This window comes from Astyanax mexicanus, chromosome 13, assembly GCF_023375975.1.
Source record: "Astyanax mexicanus isolate ESR-SI-001 chromosome 13, AstMex3_surface, whole genome shotgun sequence".
In the NCBI taxonomy this organism is placed as follows: Eukaryota; Metazoa; Chordata; class Actinopteri; order Characiformes; family Acestrorhamphidae; genus Astyanax; species Astyanax mexicanus.
In genome coordinates, this window is record NC_064420.1 from 15306391 (window position 1) to 15333648 (window position 27258).

Sequence of the window (27258 nt, forward strand, 5' to 3'; positions counted from 1 at the left end):
CATATTCGTCTCTTAATGTTAAACTTTCAGGAGCCGCAAAAGAGGGGCCAAGAAGACATGGTAAGGGACCAAAGGTGGGACACAAGATTGGACAGAAAACAGGGAATTGACATGGAATGGGGACGGGACAGAGAATGGAGACAAAGGCTGGACAGAGAACGGAGACAGAGACTGCAAAAACAAGGAAACACATACCCTGACGGATGATAAGACATACAAGCACTGACAAGGAACACTGAAACAAATAACCTATATATACACAAGTATATATAAGTAACAGGTATAGTTTAAATATAGTATATATAAGTAACAGGAAACAGGAAACACCTGGGGACAGGTAACGAGGGGGGGTTCTACAAATGAACACAGGTGAGAGCACTGAACACAGGGGCGAGGACAAGAAAAGCAACACAAAGATCCATGTGCTGAGGAGAGCAAATGACTGTTATATTATGTTTAAACCATAAAACAACCATAAAACAGCCTTTATTTAACATTGCCTAGTAGTATGGAGCCAAATCAGGGACAAAAGTTTTGTCAATTTGAAAAAAAAAATTGAAACTGAAAGTTTAAGTATTAAGCTTGAACTTTGAAAAATACAAAAATATATTTGAAATAAATATAAGTGTATTAAATAATTTTTCAGCTTGTATATAATTTTGATTCAATTCGAAAATAGTTTTAAACAATTTTTGTTTTTTTAATTTTCACTTTTTTTTGTGTATTTTGATATTTGAGATCTTATATTTTTCAGGTGCAATTTTTTTTTACAGTTTCGATTTTTTTTTTTCAGGGTTCAAATCTTTTTTTTTACTTTCAGATCTCAGTTTTCAGGTTTCAGACTTTTGGCCCTGATTTTGCGTGTGGGCGTGGTATCATAGGAAAGGGGCGTGGTATACGGTTGAGGACCTACTCCGGAGGACCCTGTCAATGTGCCTGCGTGGATTATATATGTCTGTACGTTCTCCCTCGCGCGATGGCGTCCGCTCCTCCTGGACAGCCTGCTGGCTCCAGCACACAGGTAAGATATATTAGGTAACTTTAGTTATATTGAGCTGGTACTCTAGAAAAATGCCAAGTTAAAGTCGTGTATGTGAAATAGCGATATGTATTAAGGGAAAAGGCGTCTTGTGGCGGGGAAAGTTGCGAATTAAATTCAGGGCTAGCGTTATCTAGCATTAGCCTAGCATTAGCCTATGCTAGTAGCTACATAGCTAACTAGTTGGGGTAAATTTTACTCGTCAGTCGGGTTCAGCTCACTGTTCTGTATTGTAAGTGTATGGTCTTAGCTATTTGTCTTCGTGAACATCTGTGTTTTTGCCAGAAAGTCGACTATAATTCGACAGTGGCTGCAGCTGCGCAGAGCCTCATAAATGTGCTCACGCAGAACCTCTCTCATGGACAGCAAGAGCAAGGAAGAAGGCAGGAACAGAGCCAGTCTACTGTAGAGCAAGATATGGCCAGGTTTTAGATTTATTGCAGTTTTATTTTACATTTTCATTTAAAGTTCATTTGGTTAGGCCATTTTTCTTATGCATTTTACTTATGCTTAAACACGCTTTTTATATTATTTGTGCAGGTCTTTCCCTGGATTTTTTACAAAAAAAAGTTACCTTGGAAAGAGAAAGATACAGAGTCTGAAGACGTATGGCCCAGCAAATACAAAAACCTGGAAATCTTTCAGTTTCTATTCATACCTGTTAAACAGGAACTCTGAATTAACCCCAACGTCATCTGAGGAATTTGAATTTGCTCAGGCAGGACTTGGAAAAAGACATCTCACAATGTTAAAGGACATGAACCATGACGAGGTATTGAATACAAGAAACAAAAAAACACAATTTAAACATTTCACTAGGTCAGTCAGAATAACTGCTGTTTTTAAACATAGGATACAAGCTTGATCATGAATGGGCTCCCCACTACACCACTTGGTATTAAAGTTGGTAAAAACACTATTTGAGTAATTTTTGACCATTACCTGTCATTGCTTATAAAACTCACATTAATGAACTGCATGGGGAAATATGTGATTTTAGTGTACAGTGGCAAAGCAGTGCATTGTTGCATTTCAAGTGAAATTCTGCAGTTAACATTTGAATTTGGCTGGTGGGAAAATGCTTTGATGGTTGGATAGAACTGCAAAGTGCCAAGACTTGTGTCTAAAGGGGAAATTTGACTTATCTAGATTGCATGCATTGGGATCCCTATTTAGTATTTAGTAAGCTACAATATTGACTATAAAATATTATGCATTGTGGGAGTTTATAGAGCCCACATTCTAATTCCTCTTTATAATTAAAGTCAGCATTCTCAGTAGTGCCTTACAGTGTAAAATGTTCAGATGCTACGCACTTGTTTTCTGCGTGTCTCTCAGTATAAGCTAGCTAAATATGTATGTGAATGGCTTGAATACATGGTGTAAAAGGCTACAGCAGCAGCAAATCTTTGTTCTATGTCGTTATGATTAAACTCTTAGGGGCAGTTTCTGTTACTGTGATTAGGCCTGGTCTTAGACTGTATCTTCCTTCCAATGGAAATTCGAAATGCATTGTAGTCTAAGACAAAGCTCAATCCCTGACTGGGAAAAAAAACCCTTCATTAGAGTTATTCTCTGGTTCTCATGCATGTGGTTGTGGTATTACTGGTGCATAAGTCATTGCACCAAACTTTTTTTACTACACAATACATTTGTCCTTCCCTCAACATAATCATGTTCATTTTTAACGTATGATACGTCAATAATGTAATTACTGTGACAGGCCTACCTGCTACTTTATGCTTCAAACGTGCAGACAATTAACTGGGTCCTGTTGTTCTCTTAGATCTTTGAACTACTTCAAATTGAGTATCCGAAGATGAAGGGGCTGACTGGTGGATGGCTACTCTACAAGGCAACGGGTAAACAAATTATGCCCTAGAACATTCATTGTAATAATTTAAACTCATACAAACACACAACTGAAATCCAAAAATGGTTTCATTTACAGGTGGTCAGGGTAGAAGGAGACTGATAATGATTCCTCCTGATTCTAATGGATATACTGGCTCGCTAATTCGCAGTGTTACTGGGGCAGGGAAAAGCATCCTGTACATCGTGCCTTTGCAACATGAGTTTGACCTAACTCCACTACCTCCGGATGCCATCGAATTTCAAAGGATGCCAAAAGCACAATGCCAAACATGCAAAGTGAGTTTCCCTTTGCAGATTTTGGCCCTTCATGTTCAAGAGTGCACAGAGTCTCCATCATCAGCAGAAGATGCTGAGGTAAATGTGGCTGTGAAATATATAACATGAAGCAGTAACTTTAATATAAACTTTGTTTATTTTGCTGGTGCTTAACAGAATATTGTGAATCTTATTGTAACATTTTAGACATGTTCAAGTGAGGTCCAGATTGTTTCTGTGACAGCCCCCCCTGTGTTTTGTGACCCGGAAACAGCTGTTGAGGAGGTATGAAACTTCCATTTCTTCAAAATGAAAATAATATCAATGTTGATAATTAAGTCAGCTGTGCACATTGTAACACATAATTTCTCTGTGTTTTTAAAGATTTAGCAAAGGTCTAGTGGTAAAATTGTGACAGTATGTTGTGACTAGACTCTTAGTCTACTACTATTTAATTAAATTACTTGTCATTAAATCCTTAATTGTGTACATATGATTAGTGAGGATAAATTCAGTTTGGTATAAAAGCACAAATAATGTAAAATTTTAGGCCAGCCTGGGGTGCTATGGCAATGGTTATATACTTAATAAGATAATCCATTGTATTATGCTGTTCTATATTCCTATTAACCTTTTCTATCTCCATCAGAAGGTTCCGTGTCCTATATGTTTCATAGAATTCACACCACAGTTTCTCGAGGTCCATGCTAGCTCTTGTGGAGAAAGGTATCTAGTGTACTTTAGTGCAATTTTAAAGTACGTTCCCTAAAGTGCTAGTTTTTTCTGTTAGTAGTAGTGCACGCATCTCTTCTAATTTTGTAGAGAAAAAGATGACCTTATGATGGCTGAGAGAAGTGACGTGAGCCAGGACAATGAAGGAGAGCAGATCAAAAGGTTATTACTGTTGTTTCAACATAAACCTCTACACCTGCCAGTCCTCTTCATTCTGCAGTGCCTTGTGTTCAACATTAGTTAAATTGTTATGAGCTGGATTTAAAAAAGTTTTCTTGTACAGTGTTGATGACATTTTGGACACCATTTCTCGAAGAGTTGACCATGAAAAGCAGTTCCACATACAAATCTCAAGAACAAACATTCTGGAGAGAGGACTTCTGCAGTGGCAACGGCAAAAAAAAAATCTGCCGACTGCTGCTCTTAAAGTGACTTTTTTTGGGGAGGCAGGAGTGGACACTGGTGCTCTTAGAAAAGAATTTCTCACAGGTAAAACAAATTAGCATAAATGCCATTCCTTTGCAAACTTTACTAATCCACGTTTTATTTCTGTTTCTGGTGATTAGGGTAAAAAGGTCACTAACCCAACATGAAAGAAGTTGTCTTGCCTGTAATATATACCCTATTTTGGTCAAAGTGTTATGCTGTTAATTATGTATTAGTTTATGTGTACTCAACATGGGAAAAGTTTACAGAACCGTATTTATTTAAGATATTGCCATTATTATTGTTTTCTCATAAGCAGAAAAGAGAAACTAATTGGATGGTAATTTATTTTGTCTTATTGATTAGACATTGTAAATGCTGTTTGTATGTCTGTGTGTAGAAATGGTGGCAGGAATTGAGGATCGTTTCTTTGAGGGAACACAAAATAAGAAGAGCCCACGATACTCTCTGACCGACTTTGACAATGGCATGTACAGGTATGTTTATTTTGTATTTCCGTACTATGAATGTAAGGACAGTGTTTCTTTTTATTAAATGCTTTCTAACGTAATACATTCATGCTCAATTTGTGCAAATAGGACAGTTGGTGAAATTTTGGCTGTTAGTTTGGCACAAGGTGGCCCGGCCCCTACCTTTTTCAGCCCGTGGAGCTACTATTACCTTTGTAATGGGCAGATAAACCCGACGACCCTCAACAGTGATGCAGTTGCAGATGTTCACTTGCGAGGGCTAATTGACCAGGTATGACCTCCATCTGAAGGAAAAGTACATTTGTCAAATGTAAATTTATGTTTACGTACAAATCTTTGGATGTGATCTTAAAATTATTTTTTAGGTGGAGAAGTCGACTGAGCATTCAATTGAAGACCTATCTGATGAAATCTTAAACTGTGGATATACAGGCACCATCTCCATTCAAAACAAGGAGTTAATCATTCGGTATGTTAGAACATGTATTTCTTTTTGTCCAGGTAACATAATTAAAGTTTGGATGTCCTCATCAGCTATGTGGACTACAGTTCCCTATACTTCATATTAATTGGTTTGTAGAATGTTATGAGTTTGGCAAGTTGCTTTGCCAGGTGTTGTGATGAATATTAGCTGTCTGATGGAATCCAACTCCCTGTGTCGCATGTGTGCCCCACAGCAGAACGAGCATAAAAGATTACCCTCAGATACCTTTTATTTCTGTTTATAAATAAATGAATTCCCAGTCTACGTGTGTGTTCATACTGCTGCGTGATGCACCTGCACGACAAGGGGAGTCTTTGCTCACTTTTCATGTTCTTTCTCATGAAAACGGGCATATCTGCGCCTTTTTTCTGTCCACATTGTTGAAAATGTGCTGAACAGTCTCGTGCTACGCTAGAACAGGGCACAGAAATTTGTGTCTGTGATGGCAAGAAAGGAGAACCATTAAAAGCTATATATACATGTTATCTTTCACAGTGCTACCACCGCCCCTTTTTTTAAAAAGAGTTTTTTAGGTTTTTTTTTTTTTGACATATAAATAACATTTCAGTAGTGTCAATTAGTTTTTCACAAAGTTAGTAATGTTTAAAGCTCACCTTCCGTCGTTTTTTCTTTCATTTTAAAATGTCTAGTTGTGGTCTCTAGTATGAATGAATGACATGTGAGCCGTTTTTGTAAAAAAAAAGTGCTCAGGTGTCTCTGTATAGCTCTTTTTTAATGGACTGTTTTAGGGGTGTGTCCAAAATGACCGGATTCCAGCTTTGCTCATGAATGTCCATACATGCAAACAGCATGCAAATATCTCTCCTCTGATTGGCTAGGAGCACTGCGACGCCCCTCCACCGCTCTGCCGCTCACTGCCTCCCACCTCCTAACTGATGAGCGGTGATGTTGCGTCGCTTCAGCTCCGCCTCTGGGAGTTTCTCGAGCCAAGGTGGGCTGGTCTGTGAGTTTCTGCCTACGTAGGCAGAAAGATAATTCAAAATTCACCCGTTTTTCGGAGGGGGGGAGGGGGGATTTCTTTGCTTAGCCCCTGCAGACAATGGGGGCTGCAAAACAGTTTAATGTGCAGGTGTACACATTCAACTCGGAGAGACCTACTGTATTCCACAAAAAACAAGAAAAATCGGATTTTCGCGGAAGGTGAGCTTTAAGTCAATCCCGATGCCTTTGGTCTCTCCCACATGAAAAGATATGGTTACACATGGTTGTGTAATTCAACAATGGTATCGACCAGTATGGAAAGTTTATGTATCGTATTGGAACTGAATTTTTTTTTTTATTGGTACTTCTCTAGTGTAAAACTTTTTTCTTTCTAATGTTGTAGTGCCGTTATACTCCACGCAGTGCTGAGGTTGCAGCCTATGCTAGAGCAACTAAGGGAAGGCCTGCAACTGTATGACCTTCTTTCACTCCTCAGGCAGTACCCTGATATCTGCCAGCCCCTTTTGGTTCCTGGAGAAGATGTAAAAGTAAGCAAAACAAGAGTGACCATTTATTATGAATGCTTGCTATTTTATAATTAAAGCATGGTTATTTATATTTTGACAATTTTTTTTTTATAGGTCAGTGCAGAGTTTGTCATGGCATCCATTTGTCCTCAACTTAGTGATAAAGGGAGTACGAGACATCAGATTGAGCTGGAGCTTATCAACTTTCTTCAAGACTTCCTTTATGAAGCTGAAGGTATAGTTTTGCAAAAAAAACATCAAATTTATATTCTATACACTTTGAAACCACTGACCAGCTGCCACATGTAGTACAGGTGCATCTCAATAAATTGAATAACACCCAATTAGCAACTCTGGAAGGAAGCGGGGTGAAGGCAAATCCAGCACTTGTAGGGAAATAAAAGAATCCTAACGGTTCATTAACAGGAGAAGCAAAACAGGGGAATAAGAAGGCAAGGCAGACTGGTGGAGGGAAGGGTTAGAGAAAAACAAACTGTGCTATTTATATAAATATGACTTATCAGTAGCAGGGAGCACTTCTTCACTTGTACAATGTTGTGTGGTTTTCCTGTTCACTTTGTGATGAATATGAATTGACTTACCAGCGCAAGCTTTACTAATGCCTACCTTTCACCTAACGATTTTCAAGTGATTTCAGTGTCTTGCTAGAGTCGAGTTTCAGTCGCGCCATCTCAATCGTTCAGTGTAAGGTGGTTAGGATTGAAAGTTTAAGTCAGTCTCTTTCTTGTACTGGCATTCAGATAAAATCAACCGTGTTTAATATTACCGTAAGTCTTGAGACTCGGCTCATGAAAATTGTGACGTGAACAATGTCAACTACCAACAGGAGAGCTAGGGGAAGCTGCAAGGCAAGAATATTTTGGTTGACTGTTTGCAAAATGTGTTGTTTTTCAAATAGCCTGTAGTCAATATATGATTCTTACTTTGATTCTTACTTTAATATGTACAGTATTTTAAACACAGGTAGCACTTTATTTTTTGTAATGCATTTTAAAGTCACTATATTTAAAGTTATTTATTTTGCACAACTTTCTTATTGTGCAGTGAATTTTGCAAGAATGATGTTGCATTAATTCTATATAAAACAAAGGCAAATATATTGCTATACAAGGTGGTAGCATGAGAGAGGGTGTCAGACTTTAGCCTTAACGTTTAGTAGTCCTAGTGTATGGACAGCCTAAGACAGAGAATTTCTAGTTATTAACCTGAATTTGTAATGCTGAGCTAATAAAATGTGTTGTCTTTGTAGTTGAAGATCAGGGGCATGGAGAGGAAAAAGAGGGACCACACTCCATTACACCTGCCAGGTTTCTGCAGTGGGTTACAGGTCAAGGTCACATCCCCCTTCTTCCTTCAGAGAAGAAGGACTTTGCTGTAACTGTCAAATTTAACCATGACTGCAATGCAGACTTTGGAATTCATAACATCTGTTACCCTGTTGTGTCAGCATGTGCCAAAAGAATTGTGCTACCTGTTAGACACATTAAGTCCTATGACCAATTCAAAAGCATTCTACTGGAGGCTTTTTATCTAGGCCAAGAATTTAACATTGTGTAATCAAATTAGGGCTGGGCAATATGGCCCTAAAATAATATCACGATATTTCATTGTATTTTTGTGATAACGATACTCTTGGTGATATGACAAAACATTGAATTAAACAAAATATATATTTCAAGAATACAGTACTGCAACAAAATGAATATATTCGGAAACAAAATTATCCAGAATGTCTAGTTACTAATAATGCACTCCATATATCCAGGATTGAAGTAAGAAATTTTACTGGACAGATATAATCTGACTCTAGTAGATATAGAATGGGAAATGAGGACAGTGTGAATTTTCCTTTTGATACAAACAGTAAAAAAAGTAGTTCCCTGGATGTGATAATTAGGGGTGGGTGATATGGCTCCATATTTCAGGATATAATATCGTTCACAATATTGAAAAATGTTGGCGATATAATTGCGTACAATGCGATATGGCACAGCCCTAAATCTAATGCCTCTATGTAAACTTAAAATACAATGTTAAGTACCAACTGTTATGTACTCTGGTTAAAGAAACATTTTATATGTATGTTCACTTTGTTTCAAGATCTTGCCATGTTTGAAAAGAAAGTCAAGTAGGCAAGTACGAACTGTTGTATGAAGTAATTGTTACAACTTTTAATAAAACATGTATTTTAGCAATCTTAAAGTTCTGTTATTTACAGGTGAAAAGTCCTCATCTTCACTGTTGCCATTTCATAAACCAAGTCCATTTTTGGTGTGGGTAAACACACTGAAGGACAATGTTGGACTAAGGTACATGATTTAGAACATAGTTCAACACAGCTAAATAAACATCTCGACCATAGGACTCTGATTGTCTAGTAACCTCAATTGTCGTTCTTAAGCCTGCCATATCGTTGTCATGTAAGGGACACTCCACAGGTGGAACAATCACTCCAGAGCTGACCGCATCCATCTCGCTGGCAATGTTGAAATCTTCATTTTCCTAAGAGTATATTTAAAATATGAAAATCGGTTAGATGTCAAAACTAGTCATGCAAACTTCCAACTATACTACATACCATTATCTGAAAAGATTGTAATATTTAAAGTGAAGTTGTACTTTCCAACTTTTTGATCTGTATTAACCTTTGAGTGGTTTCTTTACCATTTTGTAAACATGTCCAAAGAACAGTGCATACCTCTACATGTTCTGGAGCATCAACAGGGTTTTGGAGGAGTCCCATAGTCCACAGTTGTTGGGGGGAGAGATTTTGCTCCGTTCTTAAAGGGTGATTATCCCAACCCACCCTGAAAATGTCAAGATCCCTCTGCAGACGTGGAAGAAACACGTGCTGGGCACAGAATAGATGGATGCTATCGGATGGATCTAGAATGCCTTCATCCTCAAGGCTGTGAAGAACTTCATAGTAGACATTTGAAACAGCCATCCAAACATCTCGCCACAAACGCTCGATTCTGTTGAATAAAAATCAACATTTGAGGGTAGCATCTGACATATACAGGTGCTGGGATTTTCATTAGTTGTCAGTTATAATAATCAAAATGAAAAGAAATAAACATTTGAAATATCAGTTTGTATGTAATGAATTAATATAATATACAAGTTTCACTTTTTGAACGGAATTACTGAAATAAATAAACTTTTTCATGATATTCTAATTTTATGACCAGCACCTGTATATATGCATATGCAAACACATACATTACACACACACCATATTTTTCAAACCACAAGGCCACCGGATTAAAATACGCACTACCAACTAAACCCAAAATATTAAAACAACAATCTAATCTAATTTCAAATGATAAAAGCAAAAAAAAAAGAAAAAAAAAACAACTATTTAACAGCTACTAAAATTGTACTAATTTTAAGGCAGCAGTTTAATATCTAGAACGCAACTGAATTTCATGATCAGGCCGAACGTCATCGTGTGAGAGGGGAAGTGATGTCCGATTAACTGCCCAAAAAATCCAGCCTGAGCACGTGCACGTTTTGCCCAAGCCTGGTCCATCCTATAAACTGTCATTATCGAGCCCCATTTAAACCCCACATTTTTTTCCTTAAGTTGAGCATTAACTGGGCTTTTAAAAAACATTTCCAGGCTGTTTGAATCAGGGAAATCTGTTCAGAATTATGTTAATTAAGGGCAAAAACACAATAGTATAGTTATAGTATTACTATACACAGCCCTGCAAGTCACATGCGTAATGCTGTCAAGTGGGGGGAGCTTAGCTGCATGATTATTACATTAACTTGTGCAACTAAAAACTGTGATTTATTAATTGATTATCACGCCATAGCTTTATATAAAAGCAGAGAATATATGGGCAGAGAATCTTAACTCTGTACGTGTCTTTTTGTACGTGGGATTTCAGCGCACAACAACGACAAACGATTAAAACGTGCAGTGTGAGCTCTCCACAACGCACTCGATAAAAACATTTAAAAACACAGTGTCTGCCTGGCTCAGATCAGTGAGAAGTTCTGTATTCTAAATGATAGAAAAAGCTAGCAACAGGCTAAGCTATCTGCCACCACAAATTTAATAATAACAGGAAAATAAATATGAAATTGGAAAATAACCAACTAAACTAATGCCAAATTACTAACAAACATATCTAATGATTTCAAGAGATACAAACGAAAGAAACCAAACAAAGAATAAAAAAAAATAACAAAAACAACAATTTAACAGCCACTAAAGTGGTACTAATCCCAAAACAGCATCTTAACAGCCAGAATATACAGCTTCAAAAAGACATACCAGGGCTCTGAGGCACAACCACTGCAGATGAGAATGCGCAGCAGTGGCGTGATGGTTCTAGCAAAATAATTTAAATGTAAATACACAACAAAGTGTCCCTAAAACCGGTTCCGAGTTTGAGTTTTGTGCGCCTTTATAGTGCAAAAAATACATATATATAAAAATCACACACACCTACCTTTGATTGTGCACACTCTTTCCAGACAGGAAACTTCCCCTTCCACAGCCCCTAACAGTGAACATGCATCGTGCTATGCAAACATTTTCCACTCCTTGGTCCCCTCTTACTCTAAAAATAAATAAATAAAAGTCAAAGAATAAAAATTAGAAAAGGCTGCTTAAGGATTCTAAATGTTAAAAAGTGATCAAAGTCACAATTTTGGGGGGTTTTGCAATTTCTAGTACATAGGATTACACCAATTAATACAAAACAGTACTGTCAAATAATTCTAACAATTGCATAAAAGGATTGATGGAAGGCAAGTGAAAATGTTTGTATACTATATAAATCACCAGCAAAAAGAAAGATCTGACTGATATACCTAAACGAGTAATACAAGTCAATTGGCAATTTTCTTAAAGCTTAGAGCCGTAATTTAATGCAAATAAAGAATGTCATAGTTACTTCATATCTTAGTGGTAGCCATCTCACAGGTCAAAACTTTGTGCAGTGATGTCTAAGATGGTTTAAAATCTTAAAATAAAAACTAGTATCTGATGGCCAATAACATTGTATCATGTAAAAAACACCCAGTTTTTCAATGCTCAGGACCCCATATGACCACCACAAAGCAGCTTTTATTTGGGTGGTGGATCATACTCAGCACTGCAGTGACACTGCTATATTGGTGTTAGTGTGTCATGTTCTGGTGTGAATGAATCAGACAGCAGTCTTGTAATTCTTGCTCTGTGAGGTCCTAACCATTGAAGAACAGGGTGAAAATATAATAAAGTATGCCAAGAAACAGATACAAGACTACAGTCTGTCAGTACAGACTACAAAGTGCTCCAACATTGTAAATAGACCTGAAGGTGTTTTTTTTAAAGTTTTTTGTTCTTACCGTAACGGAAAGCCATACTTTTGTACTGCCTCCAAGAAAAATGCAAGTGCAGTTGATGCTTTATTATTGGTTGCAGCACCTAGGTACATGATCTGAATGATAGAACATAATTTAGTGAAAATGTCATTTAAATATCTGACATTAAAATATGTAAATATAACCTGCTCACACCAGAAGTTTCTTACATGATACAAGAAGAATATTGACAAAAACAGAGTATTTCAGAATATACAATGCAGAAGAAGTCTTCACATATTTTCATATTTTTATGCTATGTTGCAGCCTTGTGCTTGTTTTAAAAATCCAGGTTTGGAGAGGTTTCTGTCTGGCCAATCATGGGCCATAAAACCCAGATTGGTGCAGTGCTGCATTGATGTTGACCCTCTGGAATTTTCTACCATCTACACACAGGATCTTTGGAACTCAGCCAGTGTAACCAATGGGTTCTTGGTCAAATTTATTACCAAGGCATTTCTTCCCCGATTCAAAGGGCATCCAGCTCCAGGAAGAATCATGTTTGTTCCAGAACTCTTCAATTTCAGAAATATGGAGCCACTATGCTCTTAGGAATTTTCAATACAGCACAATTTTTAGTAGCCATCACCAGATCTGTGCTTCCACACAGTCCTGTCTCTGAGCCACACAGCAGATCCTGCTCGAATTGGTCTGATATGTACTGTTGGCTGTAAGACCTTATATTGGCTCCAATTAAAGTGTAGAAAACACTTTAATTGGAAAAGTGTAGTGTGTAGAAAAATCAAAAATGTATATTAAATATTTAACATAAAATGCGAAAAAAAACTGAAATAATCTGAAGACTTTCCAAATTGACTGTACAGTGTCTATTGACCTAAGAACAGACTCAGTGAACCATCCGATAACCTGAATGAGCTATGTAAACTTAGACTGTAAAAGAACACTACACTTACAGTATTAAAATCAGCCACAATTCCCTTCTTTCTCCAGTTAACAAATACATTTAATTCAGTGTGCATTTATATTATCATTCAAACTACAGTATTAATATATTTAAAAAGTCTATAGTTACTCATATTTCAAGGAAGAGCAGCAGGAGGTCCTCTGATAAAGAACAGTAGCTGATAAAGGACAGTAGCTGAGCTACTGTCACTACAGTGTATAAGCTTGTTATGCTAACTGGCTAGCATTATCTAGCGAGCTCTGCCAGTGTGCTTGCTGTTGTACACAGCATTCCGGATTGCCTCTAGTGGTATGGCGGTATGTAAAAAATGCATACCGGTTATAACTTCCCCTCCGATGTACCAAATAAACAGGTATACTGCTCAACACTAAATACACTGGAAGGATTTCTATTTGTGTGTTCATTGCTGAAAAAATTTAATTACCTTTCTTGAGAAGCCATCAACACCTCCAAAAATGACAAGGCCATATCTGTTCGGGAAAAAATACCATCAGTTTAAATTAGTATCTGGCTACATTTCTTTGCATTCACTTGTTGATGCACAAGAAGAGTTGGACAGATAATTTGTAAACATTGTTTTAGTGCATTTCCTACATTTACCCAAAGGTAGAGCGACATAACATGTAAAAAAAAAAAAGTATTGCATACCTGATAAGCTTATGATTTGTGTCGATATGTACCAAGTGCAGAGGACCCTGAACAGAATATGTTCTTCTTGAAACACATCCCATCCTAGTCATTCTTGAGAGTACACCAACAGAGTCCACACGATGCATAGAGGAAGACACTCTGTTCCATTGTACACGGTGGCCCATGGCCTGCAGAATTCCCTTCATCATTCGGTATCCTACATGTGGTGTCCTGGCCTTCACCGACCTCACCAAACTGTCCAGCTGTTCATCAGTTAGGTTACTATACCGCTGCTTTATAGAAAGGTCCTGCTCAAGCATGCGTCTTTTCACGGTCCTCTCAGATACACCCAGATGTTTTGCAATGCGTGACACTGGTAGCTGTAGTTCTAAGAGGCCTTTTAGTTGTTCAGCAGATACAAGATATTTAGGACGGCCCATCTCCCCTTGAAACACTGATACGTGACTGGGTGTTGGATAATCCCTTTCCTCTTCGTTAACAAGTGCCGACAGCTCAGTCAAAGCACTGATAACATCCTGTGGCATCTCCATCTGGCTCGACAATGATCTAAAAATAATCATCTCCTGGTTCACTACAAACTGCAAATAGTCAACATCTAGGGGCAGTCTTTGTGTGGCCTGAGAAACTTTAGTCAGTAGTCTCTGAAGAAAATCCCTTTTCAGTTGTTCCTATAAAAAGCAAAAACATCCCTTTACTTTGACACTGACTTGATTAAATCATACATATACACAAAAACAACATAAGAATTACCACTTAAGACATATAGAAAATGATCAAACTTGGAAGGCATCTACCATAGCATAACTTCTTGATGAATTCTAGGATAGGAGTATACTGTTAATTATTGTTCATGTGGTAAACACAAAGTTAGGAGTGCTGCAGTTAAAAAGGAGTCACTTCAATTTAGGGAGATCTGGGGACAATTTAGGCATTTTCTGGAAGAGGATTCAATTAAAGATTTCTTGGAAGATTGATGTATGATGTCATTGTGTTTAGCGGTGATGTAGATAAAAGCGCCATGAATGTTTTTTTTTGTGTTCCACTGCAACTAACATTCTTAATTGATTTTATTTTTGTATTTTTTGTATAGTCTTTTGTGTCAATATTATAGCGCTGTGTAAATATATGTGCGAATTAGGTGTGTGTTGTAACTTTGTATGTGTTTGAAAGTTATGTTTGGTTAAATATGCAACAGTTAAAAGAATATTGAAAAAAACATTGGGAGTGCTGAGGAATTGTCTAAATAGCGCATTTAATAATATGGGCATTTGATCTTCATTTGAACAATATTGAGACATGAAGGAAATTTCAATGACCACATAAAACAAATCTTGATCACTTGTAAAATGTAATGAAAAGAAATGCAAAATATATATTACATATATTACAAAGTATACACATCAACTACAGTTTATTAGGACACGTTTAGAGAGGATCTTGTAGGAGTTGGTCTTGTTTAAACTTTGAACATTAGCTAGGATTGATCCTTTTTGTTTAACTGAGTGGATATTTATGGACATATCCAAAGAGCTCTCTAAATCTTTAGAAATAAGGGTGTACATTTATAAGAACTCAGACCCATTAGAAATTAGACATTCCACCGTCTGAAAAATACATTTCCAACAAAAATTCAATCACCACAATATGGCCTAACCAAATGAACTTTAAATGAAAATGTAAAATAAAACTGCAATAAATCTAAAACCTGGCCATATCTTGCTCTACAGTAGACTGGCTCTGTTCCTGCCTTCTTCCTTGCTCTTGCTGTCCATGAGAGAGGTTCTGCGTGAGCACATTTATGAGGCTCTGCGCAGCTGCAGCCACTGTCGAATTATAGTCGACTTTCTGGCAAAAACACAGATGTTCACGAAGACAAATAGCTAAGACCATACACTTACAATACAGAACAGTGAGCTGAACCCGACTGACGAGTAAAATTTACCCCAACTAGTTAGCTATGTAGCTACTAGCATAGGCTAATGCTAGGCTAATGCTAGATAACGCTAGCCCTGAATTTAATTCGCAACTTTCCCCGCCACAAGACGCCTTTTCCCTTAATACATATCGCTATTTCATATACACGACTTTAACTTGGCATTTTTCTAGAGTACCAGCTCAATATAACTAAAGTTACCTAATATATCTTACCTGTGTGCTGGAGCCAGCAGGCTGTCCAGGAGGAGCGGACGCCATCGCGCGAGGGAGAACGTACAGACATATATAATCCACGCAGGCACATTGACAGGGTCCTCCGGAGTAGGTCCTCAACCGTATACCACGCCCCTTTCCTATGATACCACGCCCACACGCAAAATCAGGGCCAAAAGTCTGAAACCTGAAAACTGAGATCTGAAAGTAAAAAAAAAGATTTGAACCCTGAAAAAAAAAAATCGAAACTGTAAAAAAAAATTGCACCTGAAAAATATAAGATCTCAAATATCAAAATACACAAAAAAAAGTGAAAATTAAAAAAACAAAAATTGTTTAAAACTATTTTCGAATTGAATCAAAATTATATACAAGCTGAAAAATTATTTAATACACTTATATTTATTTCAAATATATTTTTGTATTTTTCAAAGTTCAAGCTTAATACTTAAACTTTCAGTTTCAATTTTTTTTTTCAAATTGACAAAACTTTTGTCCCTGATTTGGCTCCATATAGTAGGCATTGTTCAATGTTGAAATTCTGACATTGAATCAACGCTCATTTAAAGGTTTTGAAAGGTTGGGTCTCCTCTACACTCATAATGATGCTTTTAGGTGAAAAGTGCACCTATTCTATGCTGCAAGACCACAGTGCAGTATATATGTATAGAATACAAACAAGAAATCAATATGGAAAGAACGAATCAATGTTGAATCAACATAAAATCAATGTGAACAAATAGACTAATTCTGATATCAGAGATCAATGTTGTTTCAATGCATTAGTGAAGAAAAAGTAAATGTTGACTCAACGTTCTTTTGCTATCTGGGTTACAATCAACATCCTACAGAAAATCCAACGCACACAGCACTCAACCAATGCACCAGAGAAAAGCTAGAACCAATAACTAGTAGAATTTAGTATATATCTGAATATCCTTCATAACTGCATACAGATACACAAAGCTACGGTATTTAAAGTTAGATATTATGTAGCTGAAATGTACAAAAGGCAGCTAGTTATTTAGCTTAGCAAAAATATGCTAGTAGTTGGTTACCTCAGCCTGCTAACACTATGCTAGCTTGTTGTAGTATGTATATTTAAAGTAGTAAGTAATAGTTTTTTCATAGTTTGTTGACTTTAGTATTAATCTACAATGCAGAACATTTTAAAATACTAACTATACTGAAAAAAAAAGATTTTAGGGTGTGTTGGTAGTTTTCACTGTTTTTTATGTGTGGACCATATATACAACTGTGGAAGAAATTAAGGAACCACTTCAATTTCTGAATCAGTTTCTCTGATTTTGCTATTTATAGGCATATGTTTGAGTAAAATGAACAGTGATGTTTTATTCTATAAACTACAGACAACATTTCTCATAAATTGCAAATACAAATATTGTTATAAGAAATGGCTGAAATAACAAAAAAGATGCAAAGCTTTCAGACCTGAAATAATGCAAAGAAAACAACTTTATATTCATAAAGTTTAGATTTTAATATTTGGTGCAATAACCCTGTTTTTTAATCACAATTTTAATGCATCTTGGCATGTTCTCCTCCACCAGTCTTTCACACTGCTTTTGGATAACTTTATGTCTTTCATGGTGTAAATAATCAAGCAGTTCAGTTTGGTTTGATGGCTTGTGATCATCCATCTTCCTCTTGATTATATTCCAGAGGTTTTCAATTTGGTAAATTCAAAGAAAATAATTATTTTTTAAGCGATCTCTTATTTTTTCTAGAGCTGTACGTGTTTCCTGTGCAGTCAACAAATATACTTTACTCACTTTCAGCGTCCTCACTGCTCCATAGTGCAGGATGTTCATCGATCATTAGTGAGTAAGACACTATGAGCTTAATGGATTAGTCGATTAGTCTATGCAACCCCTAATACTCACACACAGACACATTAAATTAGAGCAGCATTTATTGCAGGTCACAAAAAATAAACTATTCTAATGCCTTCCCTGTTTTGCCCCTCATGTCCACGCCCTTTATTCCCCTCTAGGTTCACTAGCTATGTGTGATGCTGTGTGTTAGAGGTGCCACTTGTCCTCTTATTAAATAAAACTATTCAGAATTTTCACAAATGTGTAATAATTATAGCATACGGAGGTGCAAGAAAAGGATTCTTCTAAAAAAGAAAAACTCTCTTCTAATTTATCATGACTGATTTAAGGGGGAAGTGCCAGAACATCTGCAAGTAAGCCTGAGAGGACGATAATGGGGCTGACATCACTGAGCATGTGGCCTGGGAATAAATGGCGGAGGAGCCTCTTAGTGACCACTGAAATATTGACTACATGGAGATTTATGGCACACATAGGCCACATTGGAGATATTACTGTTCTTAGTGCTGAAAGACTGAGCATCACCTACATTTACCCTTAGACAGGGGATACTTTTAGTCCTTAAGTATGTGGTCATGCCACCAAAATGCATTTGAAAAGAAGCTATCAATATAATAAATAACAAATAAATAACAGACCATTTAAAATTAGTTTCTTTTTTGTTAACACATTGAAAACCTCTGGAATATAATAGTAAGATGGATGATCACAAGCCATCAAACCAATGAGTGGCATAAAGTCATCCAAAAGCAGTGTGTAAGACTGGTGGAGGAGAACATGCCAAGGTGCATGAAACTGTGATTAAAAACCAGGGTTATTAAACCAAATATTGATTTCTGAACTCTTAAAACTTTATGAATATGAACTTGTTTTCTTTGCATTATTTGAGGTCTGAAAGCTCTGCATATTTTTTGTTATTTCAGCCATTTCTCATTTTCCGCAAATAAATGCTCTAAATTACAATATTTCTATTTGGATTTTGGGAGAAATGTTGTCCGTAGTTCAGAGAATAAAACAACAATGTTCATTTTAATAAAACATCCCTATAAATAGCAAAATCAGAGAAACTGATTCAGAAACAGAAGTGGACGCTTATTTTTTTCCAGAGCTATGTAACGCCTTCAGATTTAAGTCAAGGGGTGTAATCACTTAGGAACTGCACCAATTTTAACAGATTAAATATTACTCATAGACAACACAAGTAAACACAAAATGCAGTTTTTAAATGAAGGTTTTTGATATTAAGGGAGAAGAAAATCCAAACCTCCATTGCCTTGTGGGAAAAAAAACCTTTGCCCCCCTCTCAGGTGTAAACTGTTAGGCCTAATTACTGTCACACCTGTTCTCTATCAAAAAATCACTTAAAAATGACCTGCCTGCCTAAGCATGTAAAAAAAATGTTAGCTTAATTCAGAAACATGTTTCTTTGGACAGATAAAGCATTTTATATAAATGTTTTTTTTTTAAATATAATTTGTGACATAAAATTAACCTAAAAGAATTGCAATATTTTAAAAGAATACAGCTCAGTACAGCGGCACGTCTTTCATACAATAAACTCCCATGTTGGTGATGGTTAAGGAGAATCTGAGCTGCATATTAGCACCTTTAATACAACAAAATATTGTTAATTTAACAAATCGTCTGTTATGGCACAATCACTTCAGTGCTTTAATGTGCTTCTCCACCCTTCGGTAATTAACTCTATATTACAAAATAATTAGTCTTTTTGTATATAAAATAATGCAGTGTTTTATGTACCATAAGGAGTTATTTTTCGATATAAATCTGGACAATGCTTAAATACTCTTGAAACAATAATGGTAAAATAATGCTGTTGTAAATCATTCTAAAAGCACAATGCTTAGTAGAGCGCAAGAAATGATTCTATTTTTATTTAATTAACATGGTCATTTCAAACCAACATTTCTCTTCTTGTTTGGCTTTAGGGGACTCACCCAAATGCTCTTTTTTCTCCTTCTCTATTAAACGTCTGCTCTGTTTGTGCCATCTCTGCTCAGCTGAGAAAGAACATCCTGCCAACAGCTTGCAGTATGTACAGGGTGGGGTTCCTCTGGCAGCAGACTGCAGCTCAATATAACCAGGCAGGGCAGGATTCTCTCTCTTACCAAGCTGGCAGACCTCTATCTGAACAGAGAGATAAAGCTGTTTTTTTATATAAAACTGACCTAAATCCATGGTTTCTTTGATAAATAAAGTAAAAAGTGCTAATATTAAAATGTATTTATTTAAAATGTACAGCAATACGCATTATTATATAGAACGATATAAAACATCAAGTGACCTATTTAACAAGACAATTTCTGATTTGAAACAATGTAATCATGTTAGAGCAGGCCCTTCCTTCTTGCTGGACTGGACTTTAGACTGTACAACCAGCACTGCTCCCAGTACATCCAGAACTGCTCCCACTACAGCTGATTGCAAAATGTGTGCAAAAGTCCTGCTGGAAAATGAAATCTTCATTTCCATAAAGTTGTCAGCAGAGGGAAGTATGAAGTGCTGTAAGATTTTTCAGGAAAACACTGCACTGACTTTGGTTTTGATAAAACACAGTGGATCAACACCAGCAGATAACATGTCTCTCCAAACCATCATTGATCATCAGTAAATTTTACATTTCATTTGTAAATGAAGGGAGCAGAGTCTGGAGGAAGAGTGGAGAGACACACACAGTCCAAGCTGCTTGAGGTCTAGTGTGAAGTTTCCAAAATCAGTGATGGATTGGAGAGACAAGTCATCTGCTGGTGTTGATCCACTGTGTTATATCAAGTTCAAAGTCAGTACAGTGTTTTCCTGAAAAATCTTACAGCACTTTTTTTTTTTATGGAGACACATATGAGTGACATGACATTCCTAATCCATAGGGTTTAATATGATGTCGGCCCACCCTTTGTACGTGTAACAACTTTAACTCTTCAGGGAAGGTTTTTCATAATGTTTAGGAGTGTGTTTATGTAAATGTTGGACTCCTTATTCTACCAGAAGTGTGTTTGTTACTAATGTAGGACAAGAATGCCTGGCTCACAGTCTCACACTTACAGTATACACACCAAACTCACTCATTCATGTCTTCATGGACCTTGCTTTGTGCACTGGTGTGCAGTCATTTTGGAACAGAAAGAGACTATGTGAAAACTGTTCCTGCAATTTTGGAAGCATGAATTTATCCAAAATCTCTTGGTATGCGGAAGCATTAAGAGTTTCTTTCAGGAAAGAGGACCCAACTCCTAAAAAACAGCTCGACACCATAATCCCCCCACTCCACCAAACTTTGGCACAATGCATTCAGACATGAACTGTTCTGTTCTGTACTGTACTGTTGTTGAACTAATCTGAAGGCAAAATTTGTAGGGCTATTGACTGAAATTTGGTGACTTTTGTAATTCACTGAACTCAAAAGAGTGATCCATTTTTCACAAATGTTTGTACAAGCAGTCCGCATGCCTAGGTTCTTTGTTTTATACACCTGTGGCCATGGAAGTGATTGACAGCGGAATTCATTCATTTGTTTGGAAGAGTAAACATTTTTTGGCAAAATAGTCTATTTTATTCAAAATCAAAGTCTTAGTAAGTTACTGTTGTTACAAAATAGAGAAGCTTATACAGATTTGCTTCTGCTGAATGTTTAAAGAAATTATTGAAAAAAAAAAACAAATAAGTACTATCCTGTATCAGATTATGTATACTAAATAAAATGGCAGATGAATGAAAGAAATTAATGTTTTTACAGTGGTAAATTCTTAAAATTGACCAAATATTTGTTTAATGTATTTTCAATATTATTTTAGGCTCATATTGTCAACCAATACTGGAGAAATTTTGTTTACTTCAAAAATCAACAACACACACTCACCGGCAACTTTATTAGGGACACCTGTCCAAATGCTTATTAACGCAAATGTCAAATCAGCCAATCACATGGCGGCAATGCATTTAGGCATGTAGACACGGCCAAGACGATCTGCTGCAGTTCAAACAGAGCATCAGAATGGGTAAGAAAGGTGATTAAAGTGATTTTGAACGTGGCATGGTTGCTGGTGTCATACGGGCTGATCTGAGTATTTCAGAATCTGCTGATTCACTGGGATTTTCACACACAACCATCTCTAGGGTTTACAGAGAATGATCAGTAAAAGAGGAAATATCCAGTGAGCTGAAGTTCAGTTCTATGAGCGCAAACACCTTGTTGATGCCAAAGGTCAGAGGAGAATGACCCGACTGGTTCCAGCTGATTGAACTCGAGCAACAGTAACTCATATCTAATATCCATTCGTTACAACCGAGGTCTGCAGAAGAGCATCTCTGAACGTACATGTCAAGCCTTGCCACTCCTGTCAGCTAAGAACAGGAAACTGAGGCTACGATTCACACAGGCTCACTGCGACATTCGGATGGTAGGGTCAGAATTTGGCATCAACAACATAAAAGCATGGATCCATCCTGCCTTGTAGCAACAGCTTGTTCAGGCTGGTGGTGGTGGTGCTGTAATGGTGTGGGGTACATTTTCCTGCCACACTTTGGGCCCATTAGTACCAGTTGAGCATCGTGTCAACGCCATAGCCTACCTGAGTATTGTCGCTGACCATGTCCATCTTTTTATGGCCACAGTGTACCATCTTTTGATGCTACATTCAGGAGAATAATGCGCCATGTCATAAAGCGCCAATCATCTCAGACTGGTTTCTTGAAATCAATGAGTTTACTATACTCGAATGGCCTCCACAGTCACCAGATCTCAATCCAATAGAGCAGCTTTGAGATGTGGTGGAATGGGAGATTTTTACATCATGGATGTGCAGCCAACAAATCTGCAGCAACTGTGTGATGCTATCATGTCAATATGAACCAGACTCTCTGAGGAATGTTTCCAGTACCTTGTTGAATCTGTGCCACAAAGGATTAAGGCAGTTCTGAAGGCAAAAGGAGTCCAACCTGGTACTAGCTAGGTGTACCTAATAAAGTGGCCGGTGAATGTATTTTATTTAGCACTTCCAGTTTGAGAACGGAATTGTTTGTAGTCTACTTTCACAAGAGGTACATTTCAATGGAAGTTATACGTGGTGCTATCAATAAACCATAATGGGGTCAATAGCGTAATGTAGGCCTCAGTCCATCAGAAAGAAACATCAATACCTATTACTATGCTGTTTTAGACAGCCATCTGTGCTAATGCTGTACAGAATCCCAGAGCTTCTAGACTGGTGAAGCCTTTAGTTTTCAGAGGACTATTAATCAAGCAGGAGGGAAATTAAGAGATAAATCCAGCTTCCTAATAAATCACTGTGATTCGCTACAAGGTTTTTCACAGTTCCACCACCTCTAATATTGAGCACAAACCCACCAGTCTCTCAGCTCACTGTACTGTTTTATGTTTTACATTTTATAAGTAGCTCTATGGATTAAAAATTAAAATACTAATATATCTAGCATTGCCAGAAAAAAAAAACTTATTTTTAACCTGTATAGTTTCAATAGTATAGGACAATTTTTAGCCAGTGATGTCAGCAGCATTAAATTGATGAAATAGCAAGTTATTATCATTCAGTATTTTGAGAACATATTTGAAAGATGATTAACAATGAACTCCAATATTGAACTGAAATTGTATATACGATTTGTGTATTGTATAAAAATATTGTGCTAATAGCACAGACTGGCAAGTATTCTCTATTTTGAGTTATGTTCCTGTAGTAATGTTCTGCTATAGCGAGAACTAGATGTATCTTGTTGTTTTATGTGTGTCTGTGTCTTTTTTATATTATTATAAAGGGAAGCAGTCTGAAGATATACATTTTAAGAGGCAGACATCCAACCCTTTAAAAAATGATTTCAGGGAAAAAGTACCAAGCCACCCCAAGTGCTAACCCTATTCCAGTGAATCAATCAATCAATAGACTTACCTTCAACTTAACTTAAAGCCATTTAACCACAGTGGGCCATACAGGCAGGGGTAGCGTCTTTATATTGCCCCTGTTTCAACTCTCAAACATTGTGCTAAAGCTGAGTGGAGACCATAGGAAGAGAGATAGATGTTGAGTTTAAATCCTGTCCACAAGGCTTACTGATAGGTCTAGTGAACATAAAGACAGAGAGATCACTGACTGATCTAGGCACAAGGATAGACCAAAGCTGTGCACCTTAGTCCAGCATAGTTTTGCGCATATATTTCCAGTTACGGCTGAAATCACGTTTTTAATCCCAGAAAAGCGCTCTTATTTACCTTTGAAAAAGCCATTTTAATGCCTGATTAAAGAGCTAATTCCTGTTGTTTTGCTGTTTTGCTCAGGTTTTGAGTGCTCGGCGCAGACTCAGCTTTGATCGGTCCGGATGCAAGACACATGCGGGTGGGGGCGGGGCTGGTGACATCATGGGCCCTGCATTGTTTAATGGTGTATAATGTAATATATAGTTGAAAAAGGAACATTTGCAATGGAAAATTTCTCCAGTATCGAGCAGCTCTAAATAGCATAACAGATAGCATCACTGCCATGCTGTTAGGATCACTGTCAGGCAGTTAGCAACACGTCAGACACACGGATCCTAGGAGCGTAGCGGTGCGTGTATTACTTGCGAACCCTCACTGTTCAGGGGTCACGGTTCGGTTTGCATAAACGCACGCAGAATACAACATACAGCCTATACGGGGATACAGGGATGAACTACAAACAAAAGTTATTTATACTAGTGGGAGCAGGTGTGTTAAATCTAGAAGCTCGGCGAGCCAGAGCGCCAAAGTGTCACGTGATCAGCAATGCTTAGGAGCAATGCTGGGATTTGGAGTCTTGGTGTGTGTAGAGTCCATGGCAGGCAGACTGATAATGATAGGACTGAAATTCCACCAATTTAAATACTGCTCAACTAAATGTGCGCTGACTTATCATGTTTAAGATACTAAGTCTTAATATAAAAAGCCAGTGCGAAGAAGCATTATGCAATTAAGTAAGTAGTAATATGTATATTTTCACTCTTATATACCATTATAATCCAATGATGAAAAGTACTGCTAGGCCTGCAGTGCCAAATATGAGCATAACATGGACAACAGAATATTGCACTACTTCAATGGTTTATATTGATCCATAAAGACAAGTGCAAAGTCTCTGCTTTATACTGTGAGTTTTGAGCCTTGTTCTTGAGTCTAGTGTTTACTGTGTTTGGCCTGGATTATGGATCTGCCTTCACTGTCTCTGCCTGTCTGTATTTTGACCCCTGCCTGGTATCTGGACCACGAGTATTGGAATGCCATAAATAAAGTATATCAGCCTGTCTTATAACATTAATTATATATAGAAGATTTTGCCAAGAAAAGCAGCATTATGTATTATGATTAATGTCTTAGCTTATTGTTGAGACTTTTGGTTGAACATAAGAATTCAAACAAGAAGCTAGAAGATAGCTAACCTTAGCTCATTATCACAGATGGACAGGGGTGGATGATAATGAATAATTATCACATTACTTGTGATGCTATCAACATGGCAAGATAAAGATATTTAAGTGAACAGAGATTAATTTACCCAGTTTTGTCAGCATTTCCTGGATTTTAGATTCACATTCACAAAAGAGTGGATAAAGGCCTGAACTTCTTCAAGGTATCATCACAAACATTTGCTATTGTTTAAAATTGTCTACAAAACATTTTACTAAGGATAGATTTAGCAACTTCCCTCAATGGCAAGCTGCACAGATCCAGTGCCCCCCTACATTGTGAAGACAACCCTGATTTTGAAGCGATGTTTTCATACTGGTCTTGAATAAACCCTAGCTTCCTTTGATATACACAAGAACATCATCTGAACTGTGGATCACTTGTACCATGTCACTTTTTTGTGTGTAGGTTTGGCAATTTGCTGCTGTTTATAATTATGCTTGGATATAGACACTCAATCTGTGAGAACCAGTGCTTTTGGGATGCTCTGCATTTGAAAGTGCAGGAGGTCCTCCAAGCCAGTAGCCGCTCTCATAAGAGATTTTTTAATTCATGCAAGACAGAGTAAGACAAGCGTTTATCACCATGCTGTCAGTATACACACTCACTCCACAAAACTGAGATTATTAGAATATCCACGCTCCTATATATTGATAGAAAGGGAAGTAACTCAATAGGTAGAAATGTTACAAAATGAACCAATCACAAAACCCTACACATGGCACTGGGAGTGTAAAGCTTTCACATATGCAGTGTATCGAACCATGGTTCACTTGAAGCGAACCCCAGACCAGAAGGATTAGAGATCGGTACTCTGGACTGCTCCCTGTCTCCAAAACAGCTTTCACACTTTCACACCAAATGCACTAAACGCTACTGGGTCCGGAAATAATTGCTATTGTAAAAACATCCAGAAAGAGATTCTACAGAGGCAGGGGGCTGGGGCTGCATGAGGTATAGTCCTTTAGGGGCTCTGTTGGACAAGTGGTGCACGCAGGAGGAGATCTAGTAAGTGTCACACACACAAAATATACTGCCACAATGTGCCACAATCAGCCTATCTTTACCCCTAGACCAGTCCGCCAGCAGAATTGAAAGGACTTCCTCAGAGGGGAAGCATAAGCACACCACCTACCACCCTTCACCCAATCGCATATGGCACATCTTATCCAAATGCTGCTCAATATGGCCATGTCGCAGTTTGTTTACAAGACTAAGGCCCAATCCCATTTCGCCCCTTGGTCCTACCCTTGGGACAACCCTTCAATCACCTGATACGTCATCAGAAGCGCTAAAGTTCAGTAACCTAGCTGCTGCTGGTTAACTAGATAACTTTAGGGCATCGTTTGTGTTTAGAAAGGCGGGAGGTGGTGCAAAAATGAATTATTATTGTCAATTGCTTAATTCCTTTGTGATGGGGAGCTGGAATTAGCTATGATTAGCTTTCATTTTACTTTATTTTTCCGTTCTGCCTTAAATGCTGCAGCCCCTGCCTGGTTCTTTGGTTGCTTGTCCTGCTATCTTACTAGTGTGCATCTGAAAAATCTCTGTATAAAGGGCAAACAAGCCCTATCCTTTCCCCCTACCCCTCCAGCCTAACAAGAATCAGAACACCCCTACCCCTAGGCGTGCACACACAAAACAGAGGAGTAGGGGTAAGGGGTAGGGCCAAGGGTTAAAATTGGATTGGCCCATTAGTATAACACATTAATGTATTAAAAAAGCACATGACAAATGTAATCTTACAGACATAAATCTGGACAAACAAGAGGCGGCGCAACAAATGTGTTTTAATTTTTTTTTACAATTTTAAACTGTATCCCTTTTCTCTCGAATTTGGAAGGCCTTACCCACTCAGTGGAATCCCTCCCATCACTAGAAATGCTTTCAAGGTGGCTGCAACTAATGATTGATTATTTTGGTAGTTGACTAAATAGTGATTATTTTTTTGATTAGTCGATTAGTCAACGATTATTTCTGCCATGTCCTCCATCTCTAAAAACAATAGAAACAACTGAACATGAGATTTTAAAAGGTATTTAAATGGCTAGATGTTTTTTTTTTTTTTT

The 27258-nt window shown here is 37.4% G+C and overlaps 4 protein-coding genes across 7 annotated transcripts in view; 2 read left to right on the forward strand and 2 right to left on the reverse strand.

Moving 5' to 3' along the window:
• The window catches only part of syt2a (synaptotagmin IIa), a 95413-nt gene that overhangs the window by 41436 nt on the left and 26719 nt on the right, over positions 1-27258 (reverse strand). The gene's annotated exons all lie outside the window — the stretch shown is intronic.
• Positions 512-8987, forward strand: LOC111190595 (G2/M phase-specific E3 ubiquitin-protein ligase-like). 3 transcript variants are annotated; one of them, XM_049462797.1, is made up of 15 exons: positions 512-1021; positions 1325-1464; positions 1580-1811; positions 2826-2901; positions 2991-3268; positions 3377-3454; positions 3819-3895; positions 3992-4063; positions 4185-4390; positions 4728-4824; positions 4927-5089; positions 5184-5287; positions 6648-6792; positions 6886-7006; positions 8042-8987. In XM_049462797.1, the coding sequence occupies exons 1-15, from the start codon at positions 977-979 to the stop codon at positions 8347-8349; spliced, it is 2142 nt and encodes a 713-aa protein (XP_049318754.1). In that variant the 5' UTR covers positions 512-976; the 3' UTR covers positions 8350-8987. The 3 variants fall into 3 exon arrangements, with proteins under 3 accessions (XP_049318754.1, XP_049318755.1, XP_049318756.1); XM_049462798.1 differs by having other exon boundaries at positions 512-1464; positions 3822-3895; XM_049462799.1 differs by lacking the exon at positions 1325-1464 and having other exon boundaries at positions 944-1021.
• baz2a (bromodomain adjacent to zinc finger domain, 2A) overlaps positions 5898-27258 on the forward strand; it is a 353839-nt gene continuing 332478 nt past the window's right edge. Inside the window, exon 1 of the mRNA XM_049462793.1 lies at positions 5898-6463. The gene's annotated coding sequence lies outside the window, so the exon portion shown is untranslated. The remainder of the gene's footprint in view (positions 6464-27258) is intronic.
• On the reverse strand, positions 8934-16390 carry LOC111190551 (uncharacterized). Of its 2 annotated transcripts, XM_049462801.1 has the most exons (8): positions 15881-16390; positions 15438-15577; positions 13730-14400; positions 13506-13551; positions 12142-12233; positions 11259-11369; positions 9491-9767; positions 8934-9294 (listed from the first exon to the last, which is right to left on the reverse strand). In XM_049462801.1, the coding sequence occupies exons 3-8, from the start codon at positions 14290-14292 to the stop codon at positions 9097-9099; spliced, it is 1287 nt and encodes a 428-aa protein (XP_049318758.1). In that variant the 5' UTR covers positions 14293-14400; positions 15438-15577; positions 15881-16390; the 3' UTR covers positions 8934-9096. The 2 variants fall into 2 exon arrangements, with proteins under 2 accessions (XP_049318758.1, XP_049318757.1); XM_049462800.1 differs by lacking the exon at positions 15438-15577.